This window comes from Oryzias latipes, chromosome 20, assembly GCF_053564925.1.
Source record: "Oryzias latipes strain Hd-rR chromosome 20, Olatipes_Hd-rR_3.1".
NCBI lineage: Eukaryota > Metazoa > Chordata > Actinopteri > Beloniformes > Adrianichthyidae > Oryzias > Oryzias latipes.
Genome location: NC_136256.1, coordinates 27,802,966 through 27,822,954, shown reverse-complemented (window position 1 = coordinate 27,822,954; position 19,989 = coordinate 27,802,966). Strand labels below are relative to the sequence as shown.

The 19,989-nt window shown below is 43.8% G+C and overlaps 1 protein-coding gene across 3 annotated transcripts in view; it reads right to left on the bottom strand.

Moving 5' to 3' along the window:
* The window catches only part of arhgap21a (Rho GTPase activating protein 21a), a 76,119-nt gene extending 57,882 nt beyond the window's left edge, over positions 1 to 18,237 (bottom strand). For 2 of the 3 annotated variants that reach the window (XM_023950022.2, XM_078938667.1), the window contains exons 1-2: positions 17,810 to 18,237; positions 17,079 to 17,327 (exon numbers count right to left, since the gene is read on the bottom strand). In XM_023950022.2, the coding sequence (XP_023805790.1) occupies positions 17,079 to 17,156 (78 nt within the window). In that variant the 5' untranslated portion in view covers positions 17,157 to 17,327; positions 17,810 to 18,237. Of the gene's footprint in view, positions 1 to 9,530; positions 10,349 to 17,078; positions 17,328 to 17,809 lie in introns of those variants that run through there. The other variant, XM_023950021.2, reaches the window with a different exon arrangement.
* Between the last annotated feature and the right edge of the window lie 1,752 nt (positions 18,238 to 19,989).

The following is a 19,989-nucleotide window of genomic DNA, read 5'->3' as shown; positions in this document are numbered from 1 at the left end:
AAAAAACACAAAAACAATGGCCAACTAGTTTCTCTAGGTCCTTTACCTTTGCCACATCAGGCTGTAAGGTGAAGAAAATGAGGCCTTTACCCTCATTCTAAACATGACGTCAGTGGATTGACTTACTTTCACGGAGACGTCAACGTGGTGTGTAAGTCAGCGTCACAGATGTCTATTTAAAGCAGCACCAAGCTGGTCTAAAGCTGCACTGCCAAGCTAAGAATGCAGATACAATTCCAGGTGAGCGTAAGACATACCAGCAACCACAAAGTCACAGACAACATTAAGCACCCAGAGTCTATCCTATAGATGCAACCGCTTTGATCCTTGTGAGAGATAGAAGATCAACTGCTAATCTAAGCAAACCTCACTCGGCCGGTAATTACCAGACACTGTGAGGGATAATGGTAACAGCACGCTCCACGACTGACAACTGACTATAAAGGGTATAGAAGGGCATCATATATTTTTAAAAATGATCTTAAATAACCAGATATATTTGATTACAAACAAACACCTTACAAAACAGCATATCAAAAATTAAAAACAGCTCCGTTCTCATGCAGAACCTGAATGTTAGAAGTTAAACATTAAAATAGTTTCATTTCAATCGTCTTAACTGTCTAAACTCTGCATCATTTCAGCAATGCATCTTTGTTCTTGAAGCCCTTTTGGATCCAATTATAGGACAACGTGTGGTCAAATTAAAAACACAAACACTGAATAGATTTTTCTGAGACAAAATCCACAAAAAGCTCAAACAAGAGGTTTAACTAAATAAAAACTGCAGCTTGAACCTCTTACATATTGGCAAAAAAAACAAAAAAAACAATCATGTCTCTTTACTCCAAAAATTGAGGTGCAACCGTGCAAGGCCCTTTGTACTCTAAAAATAAAAAAATATCTGAAAGAGTACAGGAATAGAGCTGTGAGGAAACCTTATAAAGGCCAACATTGTCATATTCTCTGGATTTATTATGATAAACGAGGAGAAAAACTGAGAACAGGATCATTAAAACTAAAGTGCTGTAATGCAATACTGTTTCGAGAGAAAAGATTAGTAGTTGAGTTACCAGGTAACAGTCATAAACACTTTCAAACTGACACCAAACACTGAGCAAATCCATCCTGGATAATTATCAGCTGATGAAGAACAGCTCAATGGTGGATCACGCCTCATTACTGAGAAGCCTATATTCCCATTGGAATGAAGTTGCAGTTTTTTTTACCTGTTTGGATAACAAAAAAAATATGTGAAAGAATTGCCAAATATATTTGGCAGCTGCTAATACACCGGGAAAGCCTGCCAAAGCATGCATGCTGGGTTGCAGACCTGAACTTCGATGGAGCCACAACAAACTGCTCAGAAAAACTTCCTACTCTGTCTTCCAGCCAAACCTTCCTTAATCAGAGACTCTGTACTCCGTGAACTTTATTTTACAGGCATTTCAGGTTAAAATGCATAAAATTACAATATACACCTACAGCTTCCTATGACTGTAAAAGCACGTTATGTGACGGCGGCCTCCAAAAGCGCACATAGCTCCTTTCCATTCAGCTGAAGCAGGAAGCCTTGCTGCGGAAAATGTTGGCTTGTAAAACTCTGGAAAAGTGGCAGGTTAGGAATTACATGAGCTCAATGCAGCAAAGTCCTTTAAGAACAGAGCAGTCCAGCACAGGTCTCTGAGGACGGTGATGCAATGCAGGATGGGGGGAGTTGGTGAGAGAAGAGGCACAAATATGTGGACTATTACAAGCTCAAGCTCTCCTCCTCTTCTTCTTCTTCTTTTCCACAAAGTCCACAGCAGTCCCACCCAACGCTGAGGCCCATCTGGAGCGCCCCGTGACCCAGCTGATTAAAAGCAGTTGGGTCCGTCAGTGAGAGAGCCGGTGGAATGCTGCGGTTCTGCAGAAGAGGCTGTAAGAGGTGTATAGATGTATACAGAGCATGGTGGAAGTGTTACTGTGTGTCAAGCTCTCTGTGTGCAACCAGTGCAACTGTCCATTAGTGCCAGTCTCCAGCAATCAATCAAACCCGAGAATAAAAGTTCCTGAGTTAAGTTGATAGATGCCTCCTTTGGGACGAACGGGTCGGTCGAATAAGAGCATCGATGCACCTGAATCCCAGCTCTCTCTGTATAACCCAATTACACTCCACACAAAAGCACTTAAAGATTTGGAGCCTCGAATTACAGCCATCATTGTCATAGGAACCAGAGATTTCCTAACCTTAAACAACTCTTGACTTTAACCACCCACCTACGGCAGTCACGTCCTCCCAAGCCTTCGCCAGCAGCGCCCATCATGTAGCTTCCCCCTGTTAGAGTGCAGAGCGGGCAGATTTTAATCTCTGCCGATGGGGCAAGTTAGAGGACAACATTTGAGCTTTACTGCTCGAGTCCACAGGGGTTCCCCAAAGCAATAAATGTACGACTAAACATGCGATTTACTGCTTAATTGAATAATGAAAAGATGAGAGAGTGGGGGAAAACCCACATGACCATATTTGCACTAAAATGCTGCCAGAGCAAGAGGCTGTGGTGAAACACAAATGCTTTGGTTTTAAAGCAGTTCTCTATAAAAATGAAAAGAAAAACAAAGGCAGCAGGTTTGAGCCGTACGCTGTCGGAATCTTTCACAGGAGTCGAAGCTAAACTCGAAGCTTCCCACTCCGCTCTGGCATGACCATTTACCCACAGAGATCACGAACGCTGCGGTCTTCAGGTTGGCGTCAAACCTTTGACGCCAACCATCATCATTTGTGATGATGATGCAAAGGGGTCAGACCAGTCCTGATTGCAGAGCAGGGCCACCTGTGTCCTCTGGGTTTTAATAAAATTGTACATCACATGTAGGAACACACAGACACGTGCACACGCCAAGCTAAAAGTCAACAACCATAGATATAACAGTCACATTTAGGAGCTTTACAGACCCAACAGCAAATTCAGTTAAAGGAAGTGAGCTGTGAAAAATCAGTTATTTTTGTGGTGTTTTATAAGCGATTCAGGTTATTTTTATTAAACTGAAAAACTAAATAGAATGGATACAGATAAAGCCACACGCAAAATGCTAACATCTATGTCAGAAGTAGGCCCTTTACAACACATCGCAAATTTCACAAATGTCCTCGGTAAAACTCACATTTGGCGGGTAAACCTTCTAAAACGGTTCAACTGGGGGGGGGGATGTACAAAAACAAATTAAAATGCCATTAAGTCAAACACGTGTACGACCATATGATGAAATTACGCACAGAGAAGTTATTTGGCAAAAGTGTCGGAGAAAAATCTCTGCAGAACTGAGACCAGCAGGTCTCTGGGCGATGATGATGACCACACCCGAGCCCAGCTGGAAACAATAAAAGCCTTCTGCTCCTCATCACAGCTCCTTCCTCGCCATCCCTGCTCCCCTCCTATTGTCGTATCTCACTGCAACCTTCAATCCCACTGCTTCTGGGTTCAAATCATGCGTCTTCAATCTCGTGCACTTTGTGGTTGCTTTACATGAATCCTGTCTGACCACATGAGGCGGATTTACGACCATCTTTCCCAACGTACCAAATTCTTTCTTCTCTGCCGTCGCCCACTGAGACCAACGTTCTGCAAACCCAGCTTTAGATTTTCATCTCGGAACAAACGCTTGTTGAAACATTGGTTTAAATTGAATGTAAATCCTGCTTAGAACTGAAGTGCTGATTATAAAAAAGTCTGTTTGGATTTCTAAGCTTTATTTTTACTATACGTTTATACAAGCTCAGGTTTTTTATGGGCGCTCCAATACTCCACACACATCAGGACATTTTAGAACACAAAAAACTAGAAATACAAAAATCGTAAAAACACAGGACGATGAAAAAAGGTAAAAAAGAAAAAGAGGTCAATTTACAGAAACACATCGATGTGGACTAAAAAAAGCAGAAGCAGTAAAAGCCATTACAGAAGAAAAAAATAGAAAAGCAACAGAAGATACAAAATACATTGAAACGAAACAGAAATTGATTATATTATAAATAAAACTGGTCAACTCAAAGTAAATGAACAGATAAAATGTTGTTATGTTATAGCACAGCAGGGCTTGGTGGTGTCGATAAACCAGCACCTGAAGGCAGAAGAAGGATTTTCAAACTAATACAGGGGTTTTACAATCAACTCTGAAGCTCACAGGCAGGCAGTACTAAAAATAGCCCTTCAGTCTCCATCTTCCTGTGCTGACTTCACCCATGAGACTGGCATCATTTATTAGTTAAAGCAGAGGACGGGTCTGTAAGTGTGTCAGGTGTGCAGACATGACGTGATCCTGAAGAAGCGCGAGGACACAACAGCACAAAGGAGAGCATCTTTTGATCCGACCAATCACACGTCCTGTCTCCAGAGATGCTGAGGTCCGTGGGAGGATCGGCATTCATGGAGGATTTCAAAGGGGGTTGTTGTTTTTACGCAGTGGTGGCAGGAGATGAGAGGGCCGGCAGGAGAGGCTGAGCGACGCACACCAGTGATCTATGGATCCTGTCAGAATTCTGCAGAGGGATTATTCACACACACACACACACACACACCCGGCTCCACCCTCTCACTGTCGTGCATGACGTAACCACTCTTAGCGGGCTGGGATTAAATGCACCACGCACAAGGACAGCAGCTTGGGCATTTCAACGACGAGGAGAACTAGAGACGTGATGAAGGAAGGGGGGAAAAAACTCATCACTATGGCAACACGGCTCCCCTCTGACTTCATCAAGATGTTTACTAACTTGGTTAAAGAGATTCTTAAGGAGGGCTTGGGCGAAGGGAGAAACGGATAAACGTGTATGCGTGAAAGCACAAATGCCAATGAAAACAATCACATAGCTCCACCCACCGGCGACGCTTCTCGCCGACCTGCCTGCAATGCACCAAAGACAGTTGAACCTTTTCAGAGCTTGTTTTTTTCCAGGAGTGAAGCCAAGCAGACCCATCAGCATCCAGCCCCCACCCAGCCTCCTCTCTCCCCCCACTGCTGTCCCATCCTCCAGCCGGGGAGCAAGGCACACCTGAAAGTCTGAGGCAAACGGGCGGTTTCATGTGCCGTGTGCTGTTACCAAGGTGACGCTCCAAGGACAAAGTCTATCTAGGGCTTTTCTGAAGCAGGCGTCCAGATATTAGCACCAAAGGAAACAGAAGTCAGTGTTTCATGCACCACTGTGCACGTGTCACCAGGATTACTGGTTTGTGCCGACATGACTGCGGGGGGGGGGGTTACTGTGGTAGCATGAGGTGAATCAGCATTCTGTTCACGCCTCTTTTCAATACATCTGCTGAGGACTGCAGTGCAGCTCCCATCTACAGGCACAACGGTCCCAGTAGCAACAACACCTGCAGTCAAATTATATTCAGGAAATCAATTACCCACAGTTTGAAAGTAGTGTTTTGGTGTAAACAATAAGATTTCCACACAAAAAGCATCTCAAATAGAATCTGTTTTTTTTTTTAAAGAACAGGCTGTTCTCCTGAACTGTGAAGCATCGTAAGTCTTTAATATTTGTTAAATCAGTTGCTTTCACACAGACACTGTTTTCCAAAGGCAATAACGTAGTAAACGCACCAAAGAACAGACTTTCAGTCGATTGATTTCTTATAAGCTTTTGATCATCCTTTGATCTATCATCAAAGTGTTTTAATGATGATTATTCCATTTCTAGCCAAGAATGAATAAACCTGTTGTTGTTTTCTATGACAGTTTCTGCAGAGCGGCAGGAGTTCATCAGAAACTCACTTGTCGGCCCGACCCGTCCATCATCCCTTTGTTTACACTTTCTCCCGCTAGCTTGCAGCCCCTCACATCTCCAACCTAACATTAGCGGCGACACAAAAATGCAGAACAACATTGGAGATAACCAGCCGTACAGTTCCGTACCAGAGGAGCAAAGATCTATTTGTCTGCCAGTGGATCCATCAGAATGGAGCAGAGCAGGGAGCTTGTGGCCCGCCTACTGTAGCACAGCTACAAGCTTTTTCAAAATGCATTTTTCCGTCTGCACCTGACTCACAACGATTTGAATTAAGAAATACTCAGAAATGCAATTGTCCCCCATCAAGAGCAAAATGCCACAAGTACATATTCAAAACACTGAAGCTACCAGACAGTTTTGGAATGTTAGGAATGGCTTCCAATAGAAAAAAATACAATTCTATTAAATAATTATTAACATTAAAACTATTAAACCACGTAAACAATTAAAAATTAAAATGACACACAAGTTCCTGACCTCTTCGGTTATTACAGGTATTCCTGAGCAAACCTCAATAATGTTGTTAATAAATGTACGTTATCTTTCAATAGTGGAGTTCAACTTTTGTGTTACGACTTTGCACAGTTTCAGTTTCACTGCATAGAGAGCTGACTCAGATCTTTGCATATAATCTGCAGGATGGTGAGTTTCAATGTCAGCAAAACAAACTGGTAAAACTCAAGAATCTAAAGTTCTTCTTAAAACAAAAAAACGATTTCACCTTTCTATGTTTCGATCCCTGCTTGGAAATAATTTGGAAATTTTATGACCCTCCTTTCCCTCCCCTTCTACTGCCACCCCCCAACACACACACACGCACACACACACACTCCTTTCACATGCTAATGATGTGCGATTGTGCGGCCAGCAGCAAGAAATTCCTCTCCACAAAGGAGGAATGGAGATGGAAGAAGAGAAAGACAGACAGAGCAGAGGATAGCAGGCCGACGCACAGAAAAGACTCAAAACGAAGGTGGAGATGAAGATCCAACTACAGGCCAGCATGGCTGTGGATGTGAGACTCTTAGTGTTAAGAACTGAAGGGAAACATTCCCAGCCTGCCGACTAGGCCTGCACAATATACCGCAAATTTATCGTTATCGCGAAATCAAGCTGAGCAATATGCATACCGCAAAAGACAGCAAAAATCGCAATAAATGATAACCTTAAATGTGCTAAAACAAACTCATGGCAGCTTGAAATATTGAACAAATGAAATAAATCCGTTTATGCATTTAACCAATCAGAAGGACCCGTTTACGTTTTTGATCAATCAGATGAGCCCTTTTATGTTTGATGTTTGCCTCCTACGTCGACAAGTGTCATTTGGAGTATAATTTTTAAACTGTTGCAGTGAAATGGAAATTATGTTTTTGTTTTTTTTGCTATTTGTTTATATACCGCAATTTATATCGTTATCGCAATATTAATTACCAATATTGCATATCGCGAGTTTTCCTCATATCGTGCAGCCCTACTTCCGACTAAAATACATAATTACAGCTCCAGAATTGTCCAAGTTATCAGTAAAAAAAAAGAAACAAGCCAACCAACGATGGAGATCTAGCTTTAATAAATCAACAGATTTAGCAAATAAATAAAAAAAAACGATATGGTGAGCGTTATTTACTATTGACTGTAATTATAAAGTTCACATTCAAACATCTATTTAAAAAAAAAAAAAAGCTTATGTTTTAGAGTATGGGTATACCATCCTTTATTTATGAACAAAAGGGGTTCCAGAAAGATAAACCAAAGCCAATCAGCTCCCAACTGCTGTCACATCTTGGCTTCAGGGGCCCGTCCTGCTGTGAAGGGTGCAGCCCATCAGGATGACAGCTGAGATGGTCCCAGACAACCCCACCCACACCCACACCCAGAAACCAGGGTCAGAGGCATCCACACAAAGAGAAAACACACCAGCTTCTTACCTAGACGGCCCCCCACCTCCAGGGACAGAGAGCAGGTGGGCCAATTACAGTCCCCTGGGTCCCCCCACCCAGATGTAAGCAAACCCTTGAATAATTGCTTTTCTTATCTATGAATTATTAATCCTGGTGACTCTTTGAGGTCTGGAGCCGTAGAGTGTTATGACAGTGGATCATCTGACACACAGACCCCCCCCCCCATCTTTGATAGAGACCTAAAGCTCTCACAACACCACCTTAAAAAAAACAGTTTAAATTAAGAAAAAAAAATCCCTTTGGCACCACAACTAAACAGCATGCAGATAAAGCAGAATCTTGTTAGGACTAAAAAGACAAACACGATCCATCAGGATCCACCATCAACATGTTTGACCTGAAACGCTCTGCCTCCAGCGAACGAGTGGGATTTAAGAGCTGCAGCTTCATCACTCCTTCAGATTTCCAATCACCGTAGACGACATTTCATTTTTCACCGCTGAGCCGAATCCTCTGCTCGCTCTTCCTTCTGCTGCGTTACATAAGAAATCATTAGCAGAGAAGTCCATTTGGAATCAGGGAGACTTCGCTTTAACCCCTCAGCTGAGAAGGCAACCGTCTTTTCCCGCATCAATGCCGGTGGAGAAACTATGTCTGGTATAACATAAGCGCTAATGAGAATGAAGGCGCTGCTGCTTCCCATCGATCGGCTCCGGTTCAATGAAGAAACAGAAAGTGACAGAAAAAGGTAGAGAACCAGGGTGAGGACGTGACGTTCCTATTTGGATTACCTACGATGGTATAAGAAGAGCGGGAGCTCCACAAAATGTCATTTTCACTTGTATTTGTACTGCTAACGCTCTAATGAGAGTCCAAAGATGAATAACACAAATATTCTTGGCACGGCATATGAATACGGCAGAAGCTGAAGAGCTGTTGCGTACCTGGCTCCTCTTCTCACACCAGGTGTTAGCCTGTAAATATTCCATAAGCCTCCACGCTGCGCTAGTGGCACGCAAAGGCTGTTTTCAGGGCCTTGGACAGCGGCGGCTCTGGAAACAGAGTCCTATCAGTTCGTCTTGGGACGCAAACAATTTTCAACACAGCTAAAATTAAATTAGGGGAAGGGGCGAGCCGGGGAGCACGGGCTGCCACATTGCTCCACACGGCAGGATTTCTTTATTCCTTACACCAGGCATTCCACAGGGCAGTGAAGACGGAGGGGAAGGGGGGGATGCGTGTAACAATGAGCTGTCTGTGCGAGTGTCCGGAGGAAAAAGAAGCGTGTTAGAGATAGAACATGGCTGCGACATCCGCACACATAGAGACAGCCTGATTCTTGACAAAGACCACTTTATGACAGAAGATATCCACATCTGTATGTACAGATGTTTGCAGACTTACATCATTCAGCTTTGCATCACTACACATCCCATTCAGAGGAAAAAACAGGGAGGAAATTACTACTTCAGTTTTGGATATTTAACAGTTTTGCAGGAAACAAGACCGTTTTTCTTCGGAATCCTGCAGAACCTTTGAGAAAGTCGTGCATGCCTCGCTCTGAGGTAGTTAACTTTAGTGAGGAGCCACCTGAGAGGGCGCTATGCAGGGACACTCGGAGGTCAGCATGCCGAGCGTGCCGCGGTCTTCTGTTCCACATCGCACATCTGAATGAATGCTGGGTATGAACGCCCAGCATGTCAGGGATGCCAACACTGAACATTGCTCAGGCAGAGAGAGAGCAGGATGAGGATGGGTGAGGAACTGCAGCCAAAATCTGAACTAAATTTAAAAACGTCAGAGGAACTGATGGATCAGAGATGAAAAACAGCAGCTGGATGTTTGAAGACACTGACCTGATTGCTCCAGCCGCAGTACAGATTGCAGACCAGGCTCCAGTTATGGTTAATCATGCAGTCCAGAACTTTAAGATGAGCCATTAGCACAAGAACATGGGTGCTGACTCGACACCTGCCCCCTCAGGTGTGTGCGCCCAAACCCGGCAGCGCCGAGCTGGCAGCAGGGCTCCTCGAAGACGCCTCACCTATGCCAAGGTGCAGAATCGTCAGCAGTGAGCAAGGCGTGCACCTCCGCGGCCATCTGTGAGGTCTGCTGTCAGCTGTGGCCGCCGGCCCAGCCACGCTTCATTAGCTGCATGTTAATGATTCATGCTGCATACAAACTCTGGGGATTATCACCGGCAAACCTCTCCGAGATGGGGGGAGACAGCAGGAGGGAGTTCTCAGCAGAAGAAAAAGCCAGCCCGGACATGAAGAAGCAGGAGAGGCATTGCAGCTAAATCCAAACTTCATCCGCTAGTCAAACGCCACAAAGCGAGTTGTTCTTTCCTTTTATCCGCCTCAGCGTTTCTGTGAGCCGCCCTCTTTTTGATGCTGCTGGTCTCCCAGCTGGCGGTGCCTCCCTGTGCTGGTTTTCGCGGTGGTACCAGGCAGCGGCGGCCCGAGATTCAGAGCAATAGATCACCGTGGATCAATCCGCCACCCAGGACACAGCCACGAGAAGGAGGATATCACCTCTTCACTCTTCCAGCTCCTAGAGTCACTGAATAAATATTCCTCTGCAGACTGAATCTCATAGAAACTGATAAGTTTAGAGTTTTCCGACGAAAGGCTGCATCTTCCAACTCCAACACCGACAGGTTCTGTGATTTACCAGCCTTTCAGGAGGCTGTGCAGTCTGCATTATGTGTGTATGTCATTACTCTGCAAAAAATTGGTCGTGTTACACCAAGACGACTACTGCAGCCCCCCCCTCCCCACGTAAGGAGTCAGCCTTCTTTGGTGGAGGAACTAAAGTACTACGGACTCTTAAAGAGATCAGGCTGTCAGACGGAAATGCACTAAAAAACTCTCATGTTCTCACTTCTGTCCAGCCTCATTATCCTCTTTATAAAACATCAACAGACCAGACAATTGCACGACAGCAACAAGCGCCGTTTGTGAGCTGTAAATCTGCCGTTTGAACACACTGACCTTTTTGAGAGATTTCTGCCTACACACTGCAGCATCATAATCACATCCCACGCCTGCTGTTGTTTTTAAAAGTCAGAGTAATCATGCAAACGTAAACCTGACAGGTCAGGAGGCTTTACACATGGGGGGAGTTAGGAAGGTCAGCCAAGTTTCAATGGATGATATTATTTCAGGCCACAAACGTTTGGGGGTTTTTTTTCCTAACAAGCTCTCCTTTTTTGTTTTTCGTTCCCTGTATTTCTGTGTTTTTCTATGAACTTGCATGGGACTCAAACTTAGTTTGTAAATCAAATAAAGTAAATGTTGTTTCCTAACTGTCAGCAGCCTGGAACATCGGGAATGTCTGCAGCCATAATAAGTTTGGAGAAACAAACCATCACCTCAACTGGAACCAGTCCTTTGAATCATCTTTGGGATGCAGGGGAGGAGAGTCTCATCTGTACCAAACTGAGCCGTTGCTGCACCATTTTTGGCCTCACTGAGTGTTTGCTTACCCAGTTTACACGACTCCTAAATGATCTAGATAATCACTCTTTCATAAACCAAACAGAGGGTGGCACTATTCCATTTATTTGTTGGTTTTCAAATGATCTCTACACATGTAAAGAAAACGGTTGGCTGGTGCTTAAAATAAATCTTTTCTAATACTAAGGTCTGTCTTGTGGAGGAGTGCTCCCTACTCCCGTGGCATGGACCGGTACCAGTCTGTGTGACAGCTGCTAGCGGGCCACAGAAAGAAAAGAAATACATATTTTCCGCTTTATTTATATGATTCTGAAGGATTTTTTTGGGGCAAACTACTGGATTCTCTCCACCACATCCAACTCATTCTTGACGCATGACACCAAACTGGTCCGTGAGCTGAAAATGGTAAAGGACCACTGTTGTAGAACAAAACAACATTCTATGTTTTGTTAAGGTAAGACAGGTGCTATGTACATGGGCACAATTAACAATCAAACAATCATTTAACAATCAAAGCAGATCCATACTGTTCCAGAATCCACTTAACCTGGATCTAGATCACCTCTGCAAGCTAGCCTCACTCTCCTCACTCTCGTGGCCAAGCAGGGAATGGATCGACCACAGGCCCCAAACCTACCAGACTTTGGGACAAAGCAGACTCAAACATGGTAGAAATTGCTGTGAGACAGATTGCTTGTTTAAACTTCTGGAACTGACTCTTTTCTCTATTACATGTTCAACAGAAGCAGAATTCGGGAGATTTCAGATCAAAATCAGACCCGTTTCACTCATCTATTAACTAAAGTCGCATTTGTGCTCTCTGCTCATCTATCGTAGGTCTACATCAGTGTTTTTCAACCTTTTTTGAGCCACGGCACACTTTAACCCTGACAAAAATCCCGCGGCACACCAGCATCCAAAAAAAAAAAAAAAAAGCAGAAATTCATGGTCTGTATTGAACGACAGCCCCCCCCCCCGCGCGCAATCTCACGTGGATTTTTGTAATAATTGTGGCAGAAAAAGCAGGAAGTTGCGGCTGTTTTTTTCTAAGAGATGAACCACCAGCTAAAGACGAGCTCTAGCTGGTATTTTTGTTAGAACTGAGCGACTTTATCAGCAGAATTAAGAACAAGGAAGTGAAGACTTTAACCACTTCTGATTGGTTGATTGATTAAGGTTGAATGATTAAGTCTTCAAGAATGATTGGCGGAGGCAGTTAAAGGGGCGGGACTTTTCCTTACACAGTTATAGCTGCAGCTAAATCGCGGTACCGTGATTCTTATCAAAATGTCTTTAATAGAATCAAATAAACACAAAGAAAAAGCAATTTTAAGATCTTTAATATTCCTAACTCCTCAGTGTTTTATCAGGGCCTGTTTGGATGAACAAAGAGCTGATTTCCTGGAGATGGAAAATGTTTTTAGATCAGTTAATGAGGGCAATTTCTCCACGGCGCACTTGACCATCTCCCACGGCACACTAGTGTGCCGTGGGACACTGGTTGAAAAACACTGGTCTACATCATACATCATAAACATACTGTAGACTTTTTGCAGCTATTTTGTTCTGGTTTTCTTTTGTTTTTGTTATGGTAAAAATGTTTCATAATAATGAGGCTAACAGCTAAAGCTAACATGAGGATGAAACTCAACGATGTCATTCAGAACTTGCGATACATGACTAAAGAGCAAAACAACCAAAACGACCGACATGCCAACATCCAGCTGAAGCTTTCACTCACAAACCCAGATTACCCAGCAGCCCAGCTGTTTCCAGATTGCCTGCTTAGTTTTGGCAAAAGCAAACACTTCAAAGCCTTAGTTATGGCATCTGATGTTTAAAACCAAACCTCACAAATCCTTAAGGAGTAAAGGGGATTAGCGCAAGCAAATCTGCTTCCAGCATCTTCAAAGTGACTAAATGTTTTCACCAAATCTAGGCCAGCCGGTTCCTATATGCCGGCCCAATGTAGGGCAGCATTCAAGATGATAAACTACCACCAAAAAACACACAGTACACAAAAGAAAATGCACCTAAAAATACCCCAACAGCAGTCTCTACAAAAAGGCTTTACTTGAATATCACTTCAAGATGAAATGAGAAATCCTCTGATCGTGAAAACTAAGCTGTGTGAAAAACATCTTTTTACTGCGGCAGCGTGAGATCCTAGAGCTCCCAAACCCCCTCGCTTCCATCAGATGCCGGAAATAGTCCAGCAAACACCCCCCCCCCCCCCCCCCCCCCACGTACAATCAAGCCAATATAATCCGATCAATTCTGAGTTATGGATCTGGAGGCCTTTCACACGGTCAGAGCAGCACATGCTGCTGTGTGTTGGTGGGAAGGGCAGAGAACAGATGAAGACACGGCGTGTGACAAAAACGTGACAGCTCAGTTTAGTTCTTCATTGATTATTATGGGATCAATAACTCTGATCGCAGAAACCAAAGCTCAAGTGATACATTTCCTAAATGAACTGAAGAGAAATAAAGGTGTTTTTTTTTATGAGAATTCCTTGACCAAATAAGGATGTGGAAGTAAAACCATCATCTGCTTTTCAATTATGATCAGCTGCAAGGGTTTTTCCACGAACGGGATTAAATGCATCTAAAAACCTGACTTTTTGGCAAATATTCATAAAACTCTGATGCTTACAGAAAATAATGTGGATTACAGTAAACAAATAAAGAGATTACACATGCTGTCATCTTGTTTACAGAAAACTAAACCAATAAAATGAAGGATTTGATCATATTTGACTGTCCTATGGCTGCAGTTGGTTTGCTCTCTACGCTGCTGTACAGCATGGATGCTCAGTCTGTGAAGGGCAGGACAAGATGAAGGACACTGGCTTTAGAATCAACTGAGCATCCAGCCTTTCTCCCACACTGATGACCATTCCAGCATCTTCAGGCCAAAGATGCAGTCAGAATGACAGTGGAGCCTTTGGCCGTTGGAATGATAGCTTGTCAGGTTCACTGAGCATTTCACCGTCTCTTCTCTCCGTTTTGTAACATCTCTCAAAGTCCCGCCACTCAGCGTCTGCCCTCTACATTAGGACCAGGGGCGTCCAGGCAGAAGAGGCGGTGACAAAAGCAATGTCAAAGATTAAATGACGCCTTTTGACAGGGGTTAAACTTTTGTCTACATTAATGGATTCTGTTCCTTCTCTTCTCACTTCCCTAAATCTATCAGAGAGGGACCACATGCTTTTTCTAGGTGACCTTGACTCAGATGCAGTTTCCCATTTTATTTTATTTTTTATCTTTCAGGAATCAACTGACAGGACTTCCCCTCTAAACGCTCTCTAGTTTGAGTTTATCTGTGGGCGTTACAAAGCCCCGCAGAGAGCATGCCCTTTAACGCCACAGGGTGAGTTGGTGTGAGGACAGGAGGCAGGTCACGTCCAGGGTCCTGTCATGTTTGCTGAATGTGAACTCAAGCACTGCACAAGACACATTTGCCTCTCAGATGTATGCAAATGGCTACAATGACAGATGAGCTGCCAAGGCTCTGAACGCTGATGAATGTGCGACCCCTTCCCTTTGGAGGATTTTATTTTTTCCCCAATATCTGACAGAGACATGCAAATCTTTAAAACAAAATCTGAGTCTAACTCATACTGATGATGAAGACAAGGACATCGGTGTCTTTAACCGAGACCAAAACCCCAAAACAAAGCTGCCTTGGTTTAGCTTGCCCAGAATAAAAAACCTCCCCAGCACATACTGAGCATTACTGCATTCCTAGACTCCTGGGATGAAGCCGCACTGACCGGTGCTCACATGTCCACCCCTTGAAAACACGGCACTTCCAGCACAGTGATTCCATTTTCCCTCAACACTCATATTTCCATGGTTAAATATAGTGTCAGTGAATACACCCTGGAATAGAGGACTGGTGAAAGATACGCATGTGGACAGGGGATAGAAAAAAAAAAGAGCTTGGGGGTGGTTATAGAGTTATGAGGGGCTATATTTAGCTCAGTGAATCAGTGAGAATGACCACCCATCGTCTCAGTATGGATGTGGTCAACATATATAAAAACTAGTTGCTACTTTAACAGCCCAATCCAATGAAAATGGTGTTTTAACATGTTTTTGTGGCATTTTCCTCATGATGGAGGACATAAATAAAGAAAAATAAGCTTAAAATTGCATTTTTGTTTTCCTCGTCTGAGCTGGTATCTGAATGGTTCCAATATTGCTCGCCATTTATTAGGTTGGGAATGTGAGGGGCTGTAAGATAGCAGGAGAGAGTGTAATCAAAGGGATGATGGGCAGTGCAGACAGGCTTACACCACGCTAACAGTCCCGCGCACAACTCAGAGGTGAATTCCTAATGTGCTCTACTGAAACTATGTCCTAGAAAACGACACTGTATTTTCTTGTGTGACTAATAATAATTAAAAGAACTTAGTTTTATTCTTAAATCCAGACTTACTTCCACTCATTCAGGCAGTAATAGAATGAATCAGCCTATCAGAAGGTCTGCATGGCCTCAGCTGCTCCCTGCCTGTGTGGCGCTGACGGCAGGTTGAGTAAAGAAATGGTGATGAATGGGGAAGACAATGTGTACACATGGGGTGTTTTTTCTTAATGATCAGAGCAGCTGTGCCTAAATTAACACGCCGTCGCTTTCATGCTTTGGCAGCAGCGGGTGGAGTGTGCAGGCTGCAGGGCTCGTTTTAGGGGAGAGAATCTCCCTCATTAGCGAGCCACAATGACGCAGAGGAGCTGGAGGAGGAGAGGGAGACGGGGGGGGGGGGGGGGGGGGGCTTCATCCCGCCTGGGATAGCGGCTATGAACAGACCCTGAAGTACAGTCATCCATGAGCATCAAAGCTGAGAAATCCACAGCTGGATACCTGCCACGAGCCTACAACAAGGTTATACACCTGCGCTGACTCACAGGTGAGTCACATCTGGAGAAATGCCAATTTAAGACAAACTTTCTATTTGTTTCTGCTGGGAAAAACATGCAACTCCAGCAAAGGAGAGCTTAAGCTCTTAAAGTAAAAGGAGATTGTGCCGGGAAGTGGGTGATGGAAGAACGTGAGGATGTGGTTTCTTTAAGTGCTGCTGCGAGGAGCATTTATTAGATTGCTTCAATGGATACAAGGCCTTTCTAACCACTAGGACACCAGAGATGAACAGATGATTTCATAGCAAGTCTCTGCCACACCACTATCATAATCTTTTGTTTACTTTCTACTCCTCCTGCTCCATTTTCAACATTAGAAGAAAATCCATTCCAAAACACCGCCAGGATGCTGCGCTACCAAAGATTTATGTCATCCGTCCTCCGCCAGTTCTGACACCGTAAGAGGATTAGAGCTGCACACACGCACGCTCAGACCACTGCTGCCATTTTCTGATGATGGAATAATCCAAAACATGCCACCGCTGCAGTGCCGTTATGACAAGCATCAAGCCGGGCTGAGCGGTGGTGATGTAACCACCGAAGCTCCAGGAAAGCGACGAGTCAGACATTTTTCAGAGACGTGGCACGCAAAGCTACAAAGGACCCACTAACATCAGCAAGTATAGAACGCTCTTTGTGCGCCTAAACAGTTGTCGGCGAGGGACAGAGTGAACCCCATCACCCCGAACACTGGCAGATGTGCTGCAACACTTAGGTCACTCCGGTTCCCACACTGAGGCGCTTCGCAGGAAATCAAAGCTTCTCTGACACGGAGGTTTTGATGAAGACTTCAGGTGACAACTTACAGCGAGTCCTAACGAGAGTGCAGCTGCACAGAACTCGCATTGTTACAGAAATAGAAGTGCCATCAAAATCTGACTAAAGCGCGCTAAATGTCAGGACTGTTACCACAGGGAGGAAACTGTCAAAACACTGCAGACTTCATTTAACACATAGATAAATACATACAGAAGGAACCAGAGACAATGCCCCCACCCTGCAGCCCAAAACCCAGTTCTCCTACCTGGCAAGCAGGAGTCAGGACAGCATGCTGGTTCTCCTTATTGTCCCGGGTTGTGTTACTCCAACGCGCCGCCATCATTTAAATCCAAACCACAGATGGGGGCAAGAGTCCTTCAGGGCCCACATTGAAGTCAGGAGAATGAAGCTCCAAAGAGGAAGAGGGGAGAAAGTGGAGGGAGAAAAGGGGGGGGGGGGGGGGGGAAGGATCCTAATCCACACCGTCCTCCTTCTTCATGTCAGCGGCTGAAACCTGCAGAAGATTACAGATTCATCCAGAATATTTCAGTTGAATAATATCCACTTTATCATAAAAATCAACAAAAGCATCATCTCAAGTTTAGCTGAATATTTCCATTTCTATGTAGATTTTGACTAAACCCTGAGGGAAGAGAGTCCGGGTCAGGTGTCAGCAGGTGCATCATGTCATGGTTGTTTTGGTACAAATGACTGATGTGACACCTTTGCAATCAAGTGTCGCAAAAAGGTCGTAAAACGCATTTTAATGTTTCATAAAGGCGGGAATTCGTCTTTAAGGGGGGAGAAAATCTGCTCAGCAACTATTACCACAGCGGTTAATGAGACAAATACAAATGTCACCTTTTTAAAGCCACACAAGTATATAAGTAAATACATCTACTAGTTTGGTTTAAAGGAAAATCAGAGCCGCTATGAACAGATTCAAGCTAACGAGCAGACGACAGGTTGTTGCTAGAATAACCGGACGGAACCTACCTGTTAATAAATGCAGGAAAGCCGCCCCGGAAGATCGATCCAAGCCGCTGTCCATGGTTCGACCCAGAGTGAGGGCTCCTCCGGATGTCCCCGCCGATTAATAAAAATAAAAAGATGGTTTTAAAAAGCTGTCAGAAGATTACGAAGCGGGATGTAATTCAGCCTCGCTTCGGACTCGGAGCCGCCTCCGAGGCTGCCCGCTGGCAACCTGTTAGGGAAAACACGCTGAAAAAAAGACGGTAGACGCCCATCATTTGACATTTTTCCGCCTTGGAGGCTCCACTGGAAAAATTAACCCATCCTTTTCATTCACATCCACCCAGCTTCACCCTTCAGTTTGATGAGAAATTCCCCAAAAGAGACAAAAAGTGCCGCGTAGTCCTGCGCGGTCCCGCGACAATATGAACACACAGATTTATGAACCTCCCTACTCCACTGGAGCTCCGCCCAACTGTTTTCCCCCTTGCTTGGATTTGTCCAATCAGGGAGGCGGTTTAAATTTGGAATTTAGGAAATGACCAATAGGAGACGTTGTTACATAAAAATTACAATAAAGAGTGGAAGCTGGTGCCTTCTGGCTGAAAACCTCCAAATATTTAGTATTTTCACCGGTCTCGTTGTAAAAAAATTATTCATTAAGTGACGATTAACATTCTGCTTGATAATAACAACTGACAGATTCATGGAAAATATTAATAATCAAAAGCATCTTTAAAAACATTATTTCCAAAAATGATAAAAGATCTATACATAAACGCACTTAAATGACCCTGTTGAGCAGGTTTAATGAATTGCATTGCAGAAACTTTACACCGTAGACATAAATTCCTATTGTTCTAAGTTATATTGTAGTTATTATCTCTACAGATAATAACTTTAGAGAAGGAAACTTCTTTAGAGAAGTTTCCTTCTCTAAAGAGGAAACTCTGTTTTATTGTAATAAATATCCGTCACTCCAGTTAAACGAAGACTTTAAAACTGGTTACGCAAATATATTTACACAGCTGACATACTGTTTTCAGATATTCTATGTTAATTTATGACTTTCAGACGACAGCTTAGTAGTCAAAACAAAAAATGCTGAGCACTTTGATTTCCTAAAGTTTTGCCGCTGAAGCCATTTCCTTCATCAACTGTTACAGTAGTATGCTCAACTTCATTATAGTGACATGCAGGACATGGCAACCGCATGGGACTCCATGGAGCGTGAAAAAGGAAAGCTGCACAGCTGATCTATGCAAAGACAAAGACTTATAGTGTTCGGTTTGCAGGCTATTCCAGTAGCACAAAAGGAGGTAGGACAATAGGGCTCTTCTGACCCATAGTATGCTGAGGTTTCCCTGGTTTCAGAGAGGAGCCATTGTCTGAGGAGCCGTTCAACCATCAGCCAGACAATGGAAAACCTAAACGGATAAAAGTTGGACTCTGCAGTATGTGGTGACAAACACCAGGGTCACATTTACGGGTAAGTTTAAAAGTTACAGTTAGAGTTATGGATTGCTGCAACCTCCTCCAGCAGCGTCTAGCATACGTTGTTTCAGTGAATGAGAAGAAAAGGTTTGCTTTTGTCAAACTTTGCAGTTTATTTAGAAAGAAAATGGTCATTCCCCCTTTTCCCTGCTGAGAGAAAGGGACTCAGATTAGGAAGAGATTAGGAGCTCTTTGGTTCCTGCAGGCTGGATTAAAACCCAAAGTTCAAAAACAGGACAGTCAGAACAGGTGAGTCTGACTCTGCAGCTCTGCTTCTTTACATGATCAAGAAAGGTTTGCAGCTTCTGTGACCTTTAACCACCTCACTCGCTCTGTTTTTTAAGCTGTTGCCTGAATTTAAGAGGATGAGGCTCCCTCCTTTACTCCGGGTTGTGTAACTGGATCTGGAACAGAGTATGATGACAGAACCAAAAACAATCCACCAATCCCTCGGGCCGGCCAGGTAGAAAATACTCAGGAGAAACGCTGCAGGGGATGTTCTTTCTATTTCTGCATTGATACGTCACAGGAGTGGTAATTAAATGCATCACAAAGTGTTAATGAAGGATTTGGTTGATTAAACACTCGGAGAACAAATGTTTAATCTCAGTTTAACTCTCTTCCACATCAATATTTGTGGCAAATGTGGAGAGATATCCACATTTTCTCACTTTTTAATGCTAAATGTATACATTTTTAATTTCACTGAG